General features: G+C 43.2%; 1 protein-coding gene across 1 annotated transcript; it reads left to right on the forward strand.

Annotated features, from left to right (window-relative positions):
- Nucleotides 1-577: 577 nt before the first annotated feature.
- Nucleotides 578-15434, forward strand: LOC309525684 (5-hydroxytryptamine receptor 3A-like). The gene is made up of 9 exons (XM_082211130.1): nt 578-938; nt 2878-3035; nt 3352-3396; nt 3507-3616; nt 5053-5219; nt 9900-10060; nt 12026-12236; nt 14413-14586; nt 15156-15434. The coding sequence occupies exons 1-9, from the start codon at nt 896-898 to the stop codon at nt 15422-15424; spliced, it is 1338 nt and encodes a 445-aa protein (XP_082067256.1). The 5' UTR covers nt 578-895; the 3' UTR covers nt 15425-15434.
- Nucleotides 15435-16404: the final 970 nt, after the last annotated feature.

Raw genomic sequence — 16404 nt, forward strand, 5'->3', positions numbered from 1 at the left:
GCAGCAGAGATCTTGACATCGTTCAGGACTCATCTCCCCTTTCTAAAGAGGTGGGGCAAGCTCACACTTCACTTTACCTGGAAGTCTCAGCTTCATATAAAAGCTTTCACATTAAATCATATTATGTCACGGTATACAAAAGGAGCAACACCATGTGTTTACAAATGTTTTATTTTTCAACCAATAAATAAGTTCCATTCTTTTATATTATAATATCTATATTTATTGTATCTATACCAAGAGAATTCTTTTCAAAGCAGCCATGCCGAGCTCCTCCTCAGGGCCAGTAACCACCCCTCACTTTTCGTTTACCTTCCATAGAATGGCAGCAACTGCTTTCCTTTCCTTTTTAAAGATGTACTTTATATTACATGCCAGTGTCTTGCAGTTGACTAGACTGGAATATACAATTGTACACAAGTCAATGTATTGCCATCTACCAGCAGTAGAAGAAACCAAGGAAGAATATGGTTAAATATCGCATTGCAATTCAGAAAAAGATCTGTACCAGGAAACAGTAGTAGGGGGAAAGTCTTGACAGACATTTGGCAGAATGAAACATTGCAGTGACAGTGGATTGACACTTTAAACCAAAAGTCCTCCCCCGCCAAAAACCCTCTTTTTTTTCTTCCTTATACTCACCAGCTAAAATCATTTGTCTTCTTACCACAGTTCTGCTGAAGCATCTCTCAGCTGCTGATATCCACTATCGCAACCCCTAAAGAAACCGCTTCAGGGTCCATGTGTGACTTAGCATGCTTGGGCCTTAATTCCGGCTTGTTCAGGTACTATAAGAAATTTGACTCATCACCAATATGGCAGGCAAGGTCTTCACCAATCACCTGACACAAGAAATGATGAGGTCGTATAAACCCAGATTCCAGGAAGTGTAAAAATGGAGGCTAACCTCAGGTCTTGGACTCTAATCATCTTCCAAGGTTGGAGTGTAGTACTGAGTCAGGAAAACCACATAACAACAACATACCTAACACTACAAGAGACCATATAACACCGATCCTGAAAGGCCTACATTGGCTTCCAGTATATTTCCGAGCACAATTCAAAGTGTTGGTGCTGACCCTTAAAGCCCCAAACAGCCTTAGCCCAGTATACCTGAAGGAGCCTCTCCACCCCCCATCATTCAGCCCAGACACTGAGGTCCAGCTCCGAGGGTCTTCTGCTGGTTCCCTCACTGCAAGAACTGAAGTTACAAGGAACCAGGCAGAGGGCCTTCTTTGTAGTGGCACCCTCCCTGTGAAACACCCTCCCATCAGATGTCAAGGAAATAAACAACTACAGTGGTACCTCGGGTTAAGTGCTTAATTCATTCCGGAGGTCCGTTCTTAACCTGAAACTGTTCTTAACCTGAAGCACCACTTTAGCTAATGGGGCCTCCCACTGCCGCTGCGCCGCCGGAGCACGATTTCTGTTCTCATCCTGAGGCAAAGTTCTTAACCTGAAGCACTATTTCTGGGTTAGCGGAGTCTGTAACCTGAAGCGTATGCAACCTGAAGCGTATGTAACCCGAGGTACCACTGTATCTGACTTCTAGAAGACATCTGAAGGCAATCCTGTATTGGGAAATTTTTAATGTCTAATGTTTTACAATTTTGTATGTGTTGTAAGCCACCCAGAGTAGCTGGGGAAACCCAGCCAGACAGGCGTGGTATAAATAATAAAATTACTAGTAGTAGTAGTAGTAGTAGTAGTACAGACTTATAATAAAAAATAATATTTCAATACTCTTGAAAATTCAAATAAAATAATGAGGGGAGTTGGATGGAAGTGCTGTGTGGGATTTTTATGTACAGTAATCTAGAAGGGGGCGTGTGTTTAAAAAGGATGAGACGTATGGCCTTAAACCAAGAGTGGCGCGAGTACCAGTAGCTCTGCAGATATTGTTGGACTTCAATTCCCATTAGCCCCAGGCAGCATGGCCAATGCTTAGGAATAATGGGAGTTGCAGTCCAGCAACATTTGGAGGGTCACAGGCTCCCCATTTGCACTATAAACTGTAGTTTTATGAAGTACGCAAAGCATCTGTCATAGAGTTTTGGCCATGCTGAGATGAAATGGATATATGTGGCCAGGGTGGACATACCCACAGGTTCTATTCTGCATTTCATCAAGACAAGCGCTTTGCATTTTCCAAGAGGCAGGTGCATGGTGCCTGATGTCTAATTACAATATTTGTCATCATAACAGTGTTTGCAAAGAGTGCATCAAAATAACATAATTATCTGGAAAGCAACATCCGGATCACAAAGGGGAAGAAGTAATGGACGCTAATGGGTAACCAGAACTTTAATTAAGCACAAAGATCAAGATGAAGAGAAAGAAAATGTTTTAGGGAATTTGTGTTCACTTCAGGCCAACAGGGAGGCATGGGCAGATGTGCAGAGCTGATAAAGTAAAGAGCAAATGCATGGAAATGACATTCAAAACCAGAGATGTGAAATACATTACCCCACAGCCACGGGAGGTTTCCATTTCATACAAGAAATACTGCTGCTCCTCATTTCAGTAAACCTAGCAGCCTAGAACATTTTTGATTCTACTATTAAAAAGCATTTGGACCTACTCAGAGAATGTGGAAAGCTGTTATGATGAGTTTTCTTCTCTCCTGGGTGCCAGGTAAGAGCATTTATTCTCTTCCCTCCAGCTCTACTAGCTGACAAATCAACTAAAATACATGATGGAATGTAGGATGGATGTTGGAATGAAGGACAGTAATTTCTCCAGTTCACTGGCTTTCGAAATGATGGTAGACAGCAAAGCAAGAGGAAAGGAAGGATACTGTGGGACTCTGCCTAGAACACAGACTTTTGAATCTTACCGTACTGAGACATTCATCTTCTCATTTTGTTCCTATTCCAGAAGCCACCCAGAAACAGATTTGTGGTTACTATGATGTGGCCAAGTACCTCAACATCTCTTCTAATAAGGATCTCTTCTCATACACCATCCCCAAGAGAAATTGGGAAGAATCTTTAGAAGTTGGTCTAGACTTCACCTTGGTGTCCATCCTTTCAGTGGTAAGAGAGAATAATCATTACATGTCTGGTCTCCAGTGATAAGACTAAGCAAAAATATTGAGGAGGGGGGAAAGAAAGGAAAGGGAAGTTGGAGCAGGGGAATAATTGTTGGGGTAGAATAACAAAACACTCATGTGCTAGTTTAGTAGCTGCAATTCCAGCAGGGCCACCAGCAGATCAGCCAGCAGGGGAGCAGGAATTTTAAAAGAGGGTCATCCATCTCCCTCCCACCCTCCGGTAGTGCTACTATCTGTCTTAATTTTCTAGGGCGAGAAGAAGAGAATATATTAATCTTTACCCTTTTGCTTCTTTGCAGCAAGAAAAATTGCAGGTGGTCACATTCTATTTCTGGCTTTATGTGGTAAGGTCCTCTTTCTTCTCTGCAAGTAACAAACAGATTCATCCTCCCATGAGAACCCAGAGGAGATTTAAAAAACAACAACAAACTAATATAATTTTTCCTTCCACTAGAGCTGGAAAAATGATTTCATCTCATGGGATCCCTTGGATTTCTGTAACATTACAAGGATCACTCTTCCTGTGAAACTATTTTGGACCCCAGACATTTACATAGATGAACGGTAATGCTGCTTTTAATCAATGTGGAATGTGGCATTTTGAGGGCAAATTTGCATGGTAGCCCTGAAACCACATTACAATTTCCATGCCCAGGCATCGAGAAGAAGGCTGCCTGCCATGATAGCTAGATGTTTAGCAGCACTGGGATAGAGAATGAGCACAAATGTGGGCAGCATTGCCAGGACTAAGCCAAGAGCTTGTGAATTTTGCATTGTGTGGCTGAGTTTAGGTTACCTTGGGTTTCCCTGGCACAGAGCTAAATGAAATATAATCTTCCCCAACCACCCATCTATCATGCAAAATAGCCACCATCCTACAAATGCTGTGGTAGATTGCTTGAAATACTTGGTTTTACTGGCTTAAATTCTTAAATGGTATTATTATTATTATTATTATTATTATTATTATTATTATTTAGTACTTGGGTTATTAAATAACATACCGCAAGTTCATTTTTCTCAGTTGTTTGAAATTGAATCTAACACCAGGATTTAAAGGTTTTATTTTTGTTCTGCCTTTCTTCCCCCACCTCTAGCTAAGGATGATATAATTTAGATGTCTGTGAAAAGAACCATAGATGGTTTCTGAGTGAGGGGGGGGGGTGCTAAGGGGGACACAGTGAGTGGAGCTTGGGTTCTGCAAGCCAATAGCATTTTGGAAGTGCTGACCACCTCTCTCTCTCGAGACCTGGTGTGGGAGCAGTGGACTTTGGAAGGTTTCAACCGTGCTATTTGTAAATAAACAGATATTACAAAATGCCACAAGCCTCCTTCTGGGGAAAAAAAAAACAGGTAGGGGCCACACACCTGGAACATCTCACCACTGAGAGAAGTGATGTGATCTAACATTATCATTACTGTTCCGATCCCCAGACATTTTTGTGACAGCTGCTGAATATTGCAAAATATTGGAAATATTTTGGTTGGAAAATTAAAAAATTACAGAATCCACCTGGGCTTTCCTATAAGGTGACATTGTTTATATGGGAACGTATTAATGTCTTATTTGTATATTATAAATGTTTTCATAACACCCTTTGGTTATATTTTATACTCTATTATTATATAATACATGCAGTCAATCTCTGTATGTATGTTTGTTTGGTTGTTGTATTGACAAAGAGGGTTTCAGTGTAGGAGCCAAACCTATAAATTGTCTCTTCCTTCTGCATCTCACATCCATCCTTTGAAGTACACCTCTTCAGGTTGTCCCCAGCATTCTCTCTTGTTTGCTTGCTGCATCCATGCAAACCCTGCTGTTAGTTTCAGATCATCCACCCATTGCATAGGTGGCTTTCCCCTTGGTCTTTTAAAATGGCAGGGTCTCCACACTACTACTCATCTCTTGCCACATGCCCTGCTTAAGTCCATTTTTACTAATGCAGGTTGACTAATATGTACAAAATGCTAAGCTTTCCTTACGATAACCGTATCTTTAGGGCCGATGAAGACAAGTTCACACTCAGCCCTATGGCATTTGTCACATCCGATGGCAACATTCATTTGCTTCAAACCTACCGACTCACTTCATCCTGCGGTCTGGATGTCCATGCATTTCCTTTCGATAAACAAAAGTGCAACTTAACCATGACCACAATATGTTCAGGTAACACAGCCAACCACAGCTGTATTTCTTTGAACTGTCATGATTGTTTGATTCTATCTCTCCATCCGTGTACTTCTGAATGCACACTCCCAATGGGTACCCCATATGCTCACTCTTCAACCTTCACAATTCACCCCTTTCCCACCTAGGTCTTGCTTGCCAAGCCTGCCAGACCTGCCACCCCTTGTTAAACCTTTACACCACTCCCGAATCAGCTTCCCAACACCCAACTCCTCTTAACTCCCCAACCCCCACGCCTCTTACAGCTTCCTAAATCTCCCAATTCTCCCACAGCTCACCCCACCCTTCCCTTTATACTGTTACAAATCTCTCCCTTTGCAACTCATCAACTTCACCACCACCACAAAGGGCAAAAAGACTTTCCTCTTCACCCCAACAGCAGTGGTGACAACAACAGGGTTAGCGTAGCTGTTGTTGTGTGAAGGAGAAACCCCTGCATTTCAAAATGCGGGCATTTTTCTCTCCTTCTCTGAGCAGCAATCATAGCAGAAACTTTGGGGTGGGGTAGATGTTGGAGAGACCTTTGCCCCTTTGCCCTCCCCACCCTCAATGACAGTGGAATCAGAGGTGGAATGTGGGGTAGAACTGTCCTTCCTGCTCCTTTGTGGCCTGATCACTCTACCCACTGCTCTCTCACTCTGCCTACCTGGCATATCCAACCTGCAGTTTGCATGGCTGCCTATTGGTGGCCATGAAAACTGCTACATGATGACAGCCTTACAATTTTATTATATAGAAAGATAAGATTAGGTTGCATCCAACTAAGACCTACTCAGAGTAGACCCGTTGAAATAATGGACCTCAGTTAGACTAGCACTGGGCACAAGGCAATAATAATAATAATAATAATAATAATAATAATAATAATTTATACCCCGCCCATCTGGCTGAGTTTGCCCAGCCACTCTGTGCGGCTCCCAATCAAGTGTACAGTACAGTACAGCAGTACAGCATTAAATATTAAAAACTTCCCTGAACAGGGCTGCCTTCAGATGTCTTTTAAAGATAGGATAGCTGCTTATTTCCTTCACATCTGAAGGGAGGGTGTTCCACAGGGTGGGCGCCACTACCGAGAAGGCCCTCTGTCTGGTTCCCTGTAACCTCACTTCTCGCAATGAGGGGACCGCCAGAAGGCCCTTGGCGCTGGATCTCAGTGTCTGGGCTGAACGATTGGGATGGAGACACTCCTTCAGGTATACAGGACCGAGGCCATTTAGGTAAATATAGTATGTTTACTAATAAATATATTTACTTAAATATGTTTAAGTAAATATAGTATTTACTTACTATATTTCTTATCTGCCCTTCACCAGGAGGTTAACACTGTACACTCAACTTGTGCCTTTCCAAATGTGCCTTATGTTTCCTGTTTTCCACATCTTTCTTCACTCTCTCCCTATTATCACTCTTTATTGTATGTTTGCTCCCCCTGCCAATGCCCCCAGGTCAAAGTCTTCTCTCAATTTTGAGAGTTGCTCCCATGGGAGGCTGACCATGTGTTTGCTATTGGTATATCACTACCAATTTGGGTGTGATGCCACACTGGGGCTTAATTCGCACACTGAGCAAGCTGTGGGACAAGATGGGACAATTATGGCACAACCTCAAAAGGAAAGCCTAAGAGGGGTGACAGACTTCACTACTGAAGTATATACACAGTCTGTGTTCCTAACGGGTTCATCAGCTTTATGTTTCATGTTGTGTGGGGATTGCACAAATCCAAACAACCAGTATTATTTCATATATATATATATATATATATGCAGGTTTTGGTGTCTTCGGGTGTCTTCCCGTGTAAGAGTCGGGGTGTCTGTGCGACGTTTCGACGAGGTCTCACTCGTCATCTTCAGGCTGGTGCTTTCGGCTTCTTGTTACTGGAACAGAGCAGAGTCTGGTGTTTGAGTTCCTATAAATACTGTTGAGGGGTGTGGTGTATAGCCTCCAACGTTCTGGGCAGAGAGGAAGTTCCTAGATTAGTGTGCCTTTTCTTCTTTTGTTCCTTAATTACTTGAGGGATATCTTGGGTGATTACATGAGTGATATTCTGAATACCACTGGGTGGGTCATTAAGTGTAGATTAGTTGCTAAAGCTTTCATGTCTTGACCTCTTGAGCTTGTGAAGAGTTTTTCTGAGAAGATGGCTGTGCTGCATTTAGTTGTGCTCTGGCTTGGCTTCGTGTATAGGGGCGAGCTGTGGTTTTGTGCCTTGTGCCAGCCAGATCTGTGTAGGGATTGCAGGGGGGTGCAGCATCCGGAGGTGCCACTATAGTTTGGCTACTGGATGGAGTCTGTAATATGTCTGTGGAGAGGGTCTGGGTTTGGGTCTGGTGTGGTTGATTGGTGACGACGTTCTGTGTGCCTCTGGTTCTGGTGTCGGTTTTTGTGGGGAGGGCTAATTTCCAGATGTCTGGCAGGCGGGACGTGTCGTCACGCTTGTTCATGTTGTGAGGGTGTTTCTCTATCTCGATGGCTTCCATGATTATTCTCTTGTGGTGATGTTCCATGTTAAAGAGCAATTTGGAATCTGCAAAATTAATTTCGTGTCCTGTTTCTTTCATGTGTTGGAAAAGAGAGGAAGTTTTTTCTTCTTTTTTGACGGCATTCTTGTGTTCTGCGATACGTGCATTTATTCGTCTGTTTGTTTGTCCAATGTACGTGGCTGGGCAGACTTTGCAGGGTATTTCATAGACCCCTTGGTTTTCCAGCTGGATTTTGTCTTTTGGGTTTCTGAGGATATTGGCTATTTTTTGGTTGGTGCAGAAGGCTGTTTTGATATTGTGTTTATGGAGGATTTTGCTGATTTTGTCTGTAGTGCCCTTGATATAAGGAAGGAGGGCCATGCCATTGTTTTCTTCTGTGTCTTGGTTTTTGGGGGGTGTTTCTTTTTGGATTAGCTTCGTAACCCTGTTTTTCTGGTATCCATTGGCGATTAACACATTTGAGAGATTCTGTAACTCAGTTGTCAAGTGGTCTTTGTCAGCCAGGCGTTTGGTTCTGGAGATGAGAGTCTTGGCTACGGAGTTTATTTGTGCAGGGTGGTGGTGTGATTGTGCATGTAAGTAGCGGTTGGTGTGTGTGTTTTTCCGGTAGATAGTGTGTCCTAGGGAGCCATCAGGTTTTTTGTAGATTAGGACGTCAAGAAAGGGGAGTTGGTTGTTGTCTTCTATTTCCATAGTGAATTGTATTTTGGGGTGTAGGCTGTTGAGATGTGTGAGGAAGCTATCTAGTTTTTCTTTCCCGTGTGGCCAAATTACAAAGGTGTCGTCAACATATCTGAGCCAAAGTTTGGGTTTGTGTTCTGACTTGTCTAAAGCATTGGTTTCAAAGTGTTCCATGTACAAATTTGCGATGACCGGTGAGAGGGGTGATCCCATAGGTGCTCCTTCTATCTGTTTGTATCTTTGTCCATTGTGGATGAAGTACGTGTTGGTTAGGCAGTGGTTGGTCAGGTCCAGGATGTATTTGGGGGGGTTGTATTTGTTTTGAATGGCTGTCAAGGCTTCATTAATGGGCACTTGAGTGAAGAGAGATACAACATCGAAGCTCACAAGTAGGTCATCGGGATGTAGGTATTGTTTCTTTATTGTTTCTATGAACTGGAAGGAGTTAGTAACGTGTGAAGCGATGGATTCTGCATAGGGCTGAAGTTGCTTAGCGAGAAATTTAGCGAGATTTTGTAGAGGTGAGCCTATGGAGCTGACTATTGGTCTGAGTGGTGTTCCTTCTTTGTGTATCTTGGGGAGACCGTAGAGTTTGGGGCATCTGGATGATTTTTCTCTGGGGATGATTCTTAGCTGGATTTCTTCACTGATAGGAGAGGCTTTTATTTTGGATTTGGTGGTTTTTTCCAGATAGGTGGTGGGATCTGTTTTTATAGGTTGGTAGGTAGGGTCTTGGAGTAGATTTGATAGTTTTGCTTGGTAGTCCGATGTGTTCATCACAACAGTGGCGTTGCCTTTGTCTGCTGGGAGAATGATTATGTTGTTGTCTTTCCTCAGGTTGGTGAGTGCTTTCTGTTCTTCTTTGTGTAAATTGCTTCTGGGTGGTTTGCTGGAGCAGAGGATGTTGGTGACTTCAAGTCTGATTTTATTGGCTTCATCTGGGTCGATTTTGGTCAGGCTAGCTTCGACTCCGCATATGATGTTTTCCGTGGGGATGCGTCTCGGGGCGACTGCAAAGTTGAAACCTTTGGAGAGTACTTTGGTTTCAGTTGGGGTGAGGATCCTGTCTGATATGTTATGTACTGTTTGTTTCATGGGTTGTTGTGGAGGGTGGCTGGGCTTCTGGCGTTTCTCTAGTTTGTAGAGTTTGTTGGTGTGTCTGTCTGTCTTATGTGAGGTCTCAGTTTCAGCTCTCCAGACGGCTAGTTGTTTGCATTTGTCCCAGAGTGCAGGGTGGATTTTGTTACATAGTTTGAGGTGAAGAGTGAGCAGATCTTTGTTGGTTTGGTTTAGTAGGTATCTTTTCTTATGTATTTCGTTTCTGATTAGGGATAGTTCAGTTCGTTTCAGGATCCTTTCGGTAGCTGGGGTTTTAGAGTGGAATTTAAAATCTACGAAAGCATATATATATATATATATATATATTACTGAGGATGTGATTGTGATTTTCTATACTGCCCTAAACTAACAACCTTCGTTTGTCTTCTGCTGAATCTAGATAAGGAAATAATATTGAAGAGCTCTAAGTCTTCCATGAAAGCAAACCAAGATAGTCACAAAAGTTTCTTGAGCAGTGGAGAATGGAAGTTTGAGGAACTGAGGATCATAGAGCACACCTTGGAATATGATATAAGCAACTTTAGTATTGTCACTTATGAGGTATTTGGTTTCTAATATATTTAGAAAACATGGGAACACTGAAAGATATCCCTATATATCTAGTGTTCGGTTTTATGCTTAAGACAGAGTTTGTGTTCGTTTTTATGCTTAAGCAAAATTTCAGGAATTCTGCTTAAATTTTTAGGGTAGTAAATTTACCTAGATGAAGGTCTACCAGGCTTGTATGTTGAGCACACTGCATTATGGGCAGCTTACAGGCATGAGGCGTGTTGCCTCAATGTCTTCCACATGCACTGCGTCAGGCAGATTTTGAGCCACACATGGCAGGACAGTGTCTCAAGCAAAGATGTGCTCTTGCAAGCCCACATTCTGAGCATGTCTACACTCCTGTCTCAGTCACATCTATGTGGGCAGCTTGGTCATGTCCACAGAATGGAATATGGCAGGACCCCCAAGGATGTGCTTTATGGGGAGCTGGCTTCAGGCACAAAGCCCATTGGCCGACCAACTCTGTGTTACAAAGATGAAGGCTGGCAACATCAACCCCACTGTGTGGAAATCCCATGCAGATAACTGCAGAGCCTGGAGACAAGCAGTCAGGTCATGCATCCACAGCTGTGACCAGAGAAGGAATGACTGCTGGGAGGAATGCAGAGAGAGGAAACGCCATGGTGCATCTGCAGCAGCACAGCTGGGTGCCTTCATCTGCCCCAGCTGCAACAAAACATGTCTCTCCCGTATTGATCTCTACAGCCTCAACAGCAGGCAATGTGCCTCTCCAACGGTTTGACTTCACTCCCCAAAGGCACATCCTTTACTGTCTCCTGAGACAGAAGGATGCCAACCAACCATTACTGGCTCATTTTCAAAAAGACAAATCAACTGTCCTTTGCAATATGTTGACAATGGACACTTTGATTTTAAGTAATCGTTCAAGCTGCAGCAATACAAACAGAATAGCATCCTGAGGTTGCAATCCTATGCACACTTATCTAGTAAGATCATTGAAGAAGCACCATATTTTTCGCTCTATAAGACGCACCAGACCGCAAGACGCACCTAGTTTTTGGAGGAGGAAAACAAGAAGAAAAAAATTCTGAATCTCAGAAGCCAGAACAGCAAGAGGGATCGCTGTGCAGTGAAAGCAGCAATCCCTCTTGCTGTTCTGGCTTCTGTGATAGCTACGCAGCCTGCATTCGCTCCATAAGACGCACACACATTTCCCCTTACTTTTTAGGAGGGAAAAAGTAAGTCTTATAGAGCAAAAAATATGGTAAGCATGCATTGGGTTAGTAGATGAGTTGCAGAAGCAAGCACAACCTGGGTTCTTCCAGATGACCTGTTTATTTAGTTTGTTTGTGGGCAGGTTAGATGTTGTCGTGTCAAATACAGTGTTATCCCACACTTTCCATGAAACATTTTAAAGGTAAAGGTAAAGGGATCCCTGATCATTAGGTCCAGTCATGGCCGACTCTGGGGTTGCGGTGCTCATCTCGCTTTATTGGCCGAGGGAGCCGGCGTACAGCTTCCGGGTCATGTGGCCAGCATGACTAAGCCGCTTCTGGCGAACCAGAGCAGTGCACGGAAATGCTGTTTACCTTCCCGCCGGAGCGGTACCTTTTTATCTACTTGCACTTTGACGTGCTTTTGGAAGAGAGAAAATAATGGTCTCACCTACTCTTTCCCCCCAATTTTTTTATTGATTTTCACATTTATCACAAAGAAAAAGAAAAACATTACAAAACACAAAACAAAGAAAAAAGACACAAAAAAGAATTATCACTTCATATCCCTAATTTCATTACATTGACAACTGACTTCCTCAAATCCCCTCTAACTGAATTTCATTATATCACCTGTTTAACAGTTCTCCAAATGGTCTCACCCACTCTTAGGCTGCTAACAATAAGGACCATGGGCAAATTGATGCTACTAGTGAGACTGAAAGGATAGTACCATTCTTTGCTGTAATCTTCATTCTTGTTTTGTCCTTTTTTGGGACAGGTTTCTATGAAGAGGCAATCCATTTTGTATGTGTTGGTTCTGATCCTGCCAACTTTTACTCTGTTCTTGCTGGATATGGCTATTTCTTATGCGTTTGCTTGCCCTGGAGAAAAGATTGCTTTCAAAGTGACACTAATCCTGCAAGTCTCACTCTTGTCATTGATTCTGAATGATATGCTCCCGTCAGCATCAGATGATCCACCAGTCATAGGTAACCACCTTTTACTGCACAGATTATTCAGCCCTGGCAGCCTTTGAACAGTTTGGGGAGCTGTCAAATAGTTTTGGTTGCTTTCATTGGACCTACTCACATTGTGGTCCAGCAAGCAGGTCCCTGAGTCAGTAACTGATTTTTAGCTGGAGATATTATTTTGTAAATCGTACTTACCTGGCATTGTACAGAACTAGAATAAAGATACTCCTTATCATTTGTTTAGTACATATTAAAGCACTTCAGTGACATGAACTTGCAGGTCTTACAACAGCTCTGCAAGGTATCTTGGTATTATTATCCATATATCTCCGATGTGGGGAAAGAATGAGAGAGTTTAGCTAGCCACCCTGAGAGATTTGTCCCAGGGAAGACATCTTGTTTTGCAGCTGCTATGCTATAGTAGCTTTTAGTTCAACACTGGCAGTACCCATTGACCTCCACATGAGATAGGGAAAGAAGGGTCTCTTTAACGCCTTCCTACCAATTGCGAATAGGGACGCGGGTGGCGCTGTGGGTAAAACCTCAGCGCCTAGGACTTGCCGATCGTCAGGTCGGCGGTTCGAATCCCCGCGGCGGGGTGTGCTCCCGTTGCTCAGTCCCAGCGCCTGCCAACCTAGCAGTTCAAAAGCACCCCCGGGTGCAAGTAGATAAATAGGGACTGCTTACCAGCGGGAAGGTAAACGGCGTTTCTGTGTGCTGTGCTGGCTCGCCAGATGCAGCTTGTCACGCTGGCCACGTGACCCGGAAGTGTCTTCGGACAGTGCTGGACCCTGGCCTCTTAAGTGAGATGGGCGCGCAACCCCAGAGTCGGACACGACTGGCCCGTATGGGCAGGGGTAACTTTACCTTTACCTTTTTACCAATTGCGAACAGCAGCAAAGGCCTGCAGTGTGCTATGCATCTCTGAGAAAGGTTTGCACAGCACAATCTTCTAGTGAACAACAGCATGAGTCTAACCATGCCCATCCATGAGTAAGTCCTATTGAAGTCAATGTGACTTACTCCCAGGAGTTAGGAGTGCACCCCAGTTGAGTTAAATCCTCAATGTTCTATGGATTGGAAGTTGGCACTCCTTCAAGGAAAAGGTGGGACAAAGGAACAGATGGCCAAAGCCACTTTAATCGCTGCCACAGCACTAGGATTTATAGAACCCAGGGTCCACAGAACCAGAGATGGGACAGGTGTTTCCACTTAGGCCTGAGGAACCCCAGTACATGGCCAGTCCAACAGCACAGGAATCACACCAAGTGGGAGGCCATGGGACCCAAGAGCAATGTCCATTTTCGGGCCAGAAGGTGGCCCTTTAAGGGAGTCTGGATTTCCAAAAGGCAGTTGTTCATATAAGAGTTGTGGACTGATAGTAGAGGCCTCAGTCCAGTTCCAACTCCAGTTTGAGCAACTTGTCCCCTAGGAACTCTCCGTGGTGCTGCAACAACTAACCAGTCTTGTCCTAGGGGTTCCTCTGCAGGAGAAGGGCAGGAAGACAGAAGTAGTCTTTTTAATGATGAATCTATTTGATTGGCCATGGAAATCCCTATTTCTCTCTATTTCACTATTATGCATTTCAGAGAGAAGGATTCCATGCTAGCCAAAGAGGGCAAGATGACTCGGTTTTGTGTTTCAATGCTTTGGTGTATTTTTGGATTTATCCTTATTTTATACCTTCTATAATCTACAAAGTGTGTGAGTTTTGGGGCATTTAATTCCCATAAAGGAGAACTAGAGCTTCTACAAGTTTCTGCAAGCAATCTGGCCCATTTGCCACTGTAGTTACACTGGTGATCGGATGCCCACAAAATCTAGTGGGGAGAAGAACCATCACCCATTGTCACTATCCCAGGCTCCATCTACAAACGCTGACACCACCATCACTACACTTCCCCCACATTCCTTTGGAGTTAGACCTAATTCCCACTCAAGTTATTTCAAGCTCCCCCAAAACGACCATCATCTTTACCATACATACATCCCATCACAGACAAAGCATCTACAGACATAGGAGCACCAAACCAGCAACCCGCAGGTTACTTGTGTGGTCCCTACAGCATATCTTCTCAGTGCCACAACACTCCCCATTTCTTTTCTGCCTCCTGCCAGGCCCCTCCCACTCTAGCGTAAAAGAACAGTCACCTGAAGGGCCAAATATTTACCATCCATTTCTTCTCCAACACAGCCATGTTTTTCACTGGGATATTTGTATTTATGGTCTTTGGTATCCTGGAGAATGCTTTCGTGCTCTATCTTAAACAGAAGAAACCAGAGTCCCCACCCTTCATGAGGAATAAATTTATGAATATAATTCTGAGAAAGAAGAAAAAGCAATCTGAGAAGCCTGTGGCTGATTTAGGTAAGCACTTTCCAAAATGTTTATTTATTTTTCTTACATAATGGAGAAAAAGATCAATAAAGAGGGAGAAGGGGGCAAATGTCAAGCACCATAATCCAGTGCTTTTAAAAAAACCCAAATCCTTTTCACAGTTCATTTTTAGGAGTACGTGAAGGATTGGCTATTTATTTAGTTTTTTATTTAGCTAATTTATGGGTCACTTCATGGCATAAAGTCATGGAGACAATGTCCAGTCCTTCCTGAATGTACAGCTGGAACAAGGCTGAGTTTATTTCTGTGTACTGTAATAAATGGACTTGAGGCACCAGGCTGTCCCCATTACTCCTCTGATGAAAGAGGTAAGAACATTGTCCAGGATCCATTGTCCAGGAATTGAGATAGTAGAAACCCATTGGACGACCTTCAGGATTTCTTAGGTTGCTTCAACAGGTGAACCAAATGCCAGAATTTAGAATCAAAGCAGCCAGTAGTTTTTTAACTCTCCATTTTTAATTCTCAAACAATGTCTGTTCCTACATAGGATTTTCTTAACATGTGAACATATACAGTCTTCATTTTCTTCCACGCAGGAGACAGGCTGCCCAAAGGGAGCCAGCTGGCAGGCAGATCATCCTTGTCAGAAAAGTGCCGTGAAGAAGAGAGTTTGGTGTTTCTGAAACATATTAATGCAGAATTGCAACAGATCAGGAAACATCTCTCCCTAGAAGAATGCCAGGATGACTCTGAATCAGTTGTGTGGGATAATATGATCCTCCTTGTGGAGAAAGGGCTTTATTTTACCCGCCTGATTTTCTCACTCATCTTTTTAACTTTTGTTGCAGTGCAGTGGACATGCTAAATTATATATTATTGGTATTTGTGGTAGACCAAGGAGTGCATGACCAATGCCTGTTGTACAAGTATCCTAACTTACCAATCTGTTATTTGTATAAAATCAGCAAATGAGACTTGATGAAATGCCTCAGCCAAGTGGTGTTTGCTGTTGGAAGTGTGCTTACTAAAGTCAAAGCCTTTCATGCTTGGAAATATGTAAAAACACTGCAAAATTTACGACTCAATCAAGCCTTGCAAAACCAATCATTCAGAAGTGCTGATTTTTCAAGGCTTCATTGAGTGGCAAGTTTTCTGGCCTGGCGTCAGTATGTGGCATCCTCAAGCAGTTGCCAGGGCCCCAGCGAGGTTCTCTGCTGACACCACATTCATGCACTCCTTTGAAAAACATGTCTGGGTCCAGGAGTTGCCATTTAAAATTCCCACAATTCCCCAGAGCAATGCCTCATTGGAGGCATTGTGGGAATTTTACACGGTAACTTCTGGAGACTGCTATCCAGGTACATCAGAGAAAAGCCATTGGTGTAAGATGGGGGCCTACGAGTAGACATTTTGCCAAGAGCTCCTTCAAAGCTTGAACCACCTCTGCACATTTTGTCTTGTTTCAACGTACTTCCCAGAATAATCAATACCTAAGGTTCAAAAACAGGAGTACTCTGATGAAGAGTTACCTGGCCGAAGAGGAAGATGAAGTAGAAGTGGTTCTGGCAAAAAAAAAGAAAAAAAGAAGGTGGTCGTTTTAATATGATGTGGGTGGTGTAAGTATGGAAAATGAGTTCATCTAAGTTGTGTATCTATCATCCCTGCCATTGCTTGTCTTTAAAATGCTTAATAAACACCCACACTTAGCATGTCTAGTTCCCCACCCCTGTTTTTCCAACTGCACAATCTTTTCCACATCTAATGTCCAGCTGCACATACAATAAAGAATTCCTGCCTTAAACTGAGGATGATTTCATATGTAATAGCGATAGCTTGTGGTAAGTT

This window comes from Podarcis vaucheri (assembly GCF_965113315.1).
Source record: "Podarcis vaucheri genome assembly, chromosome: 2".
NCBI lineage: Eukaryota > Metazoa > Chordata > Lepidosauria > Squamata > Lacertidae > Podarcis > Podarcis vaucheri.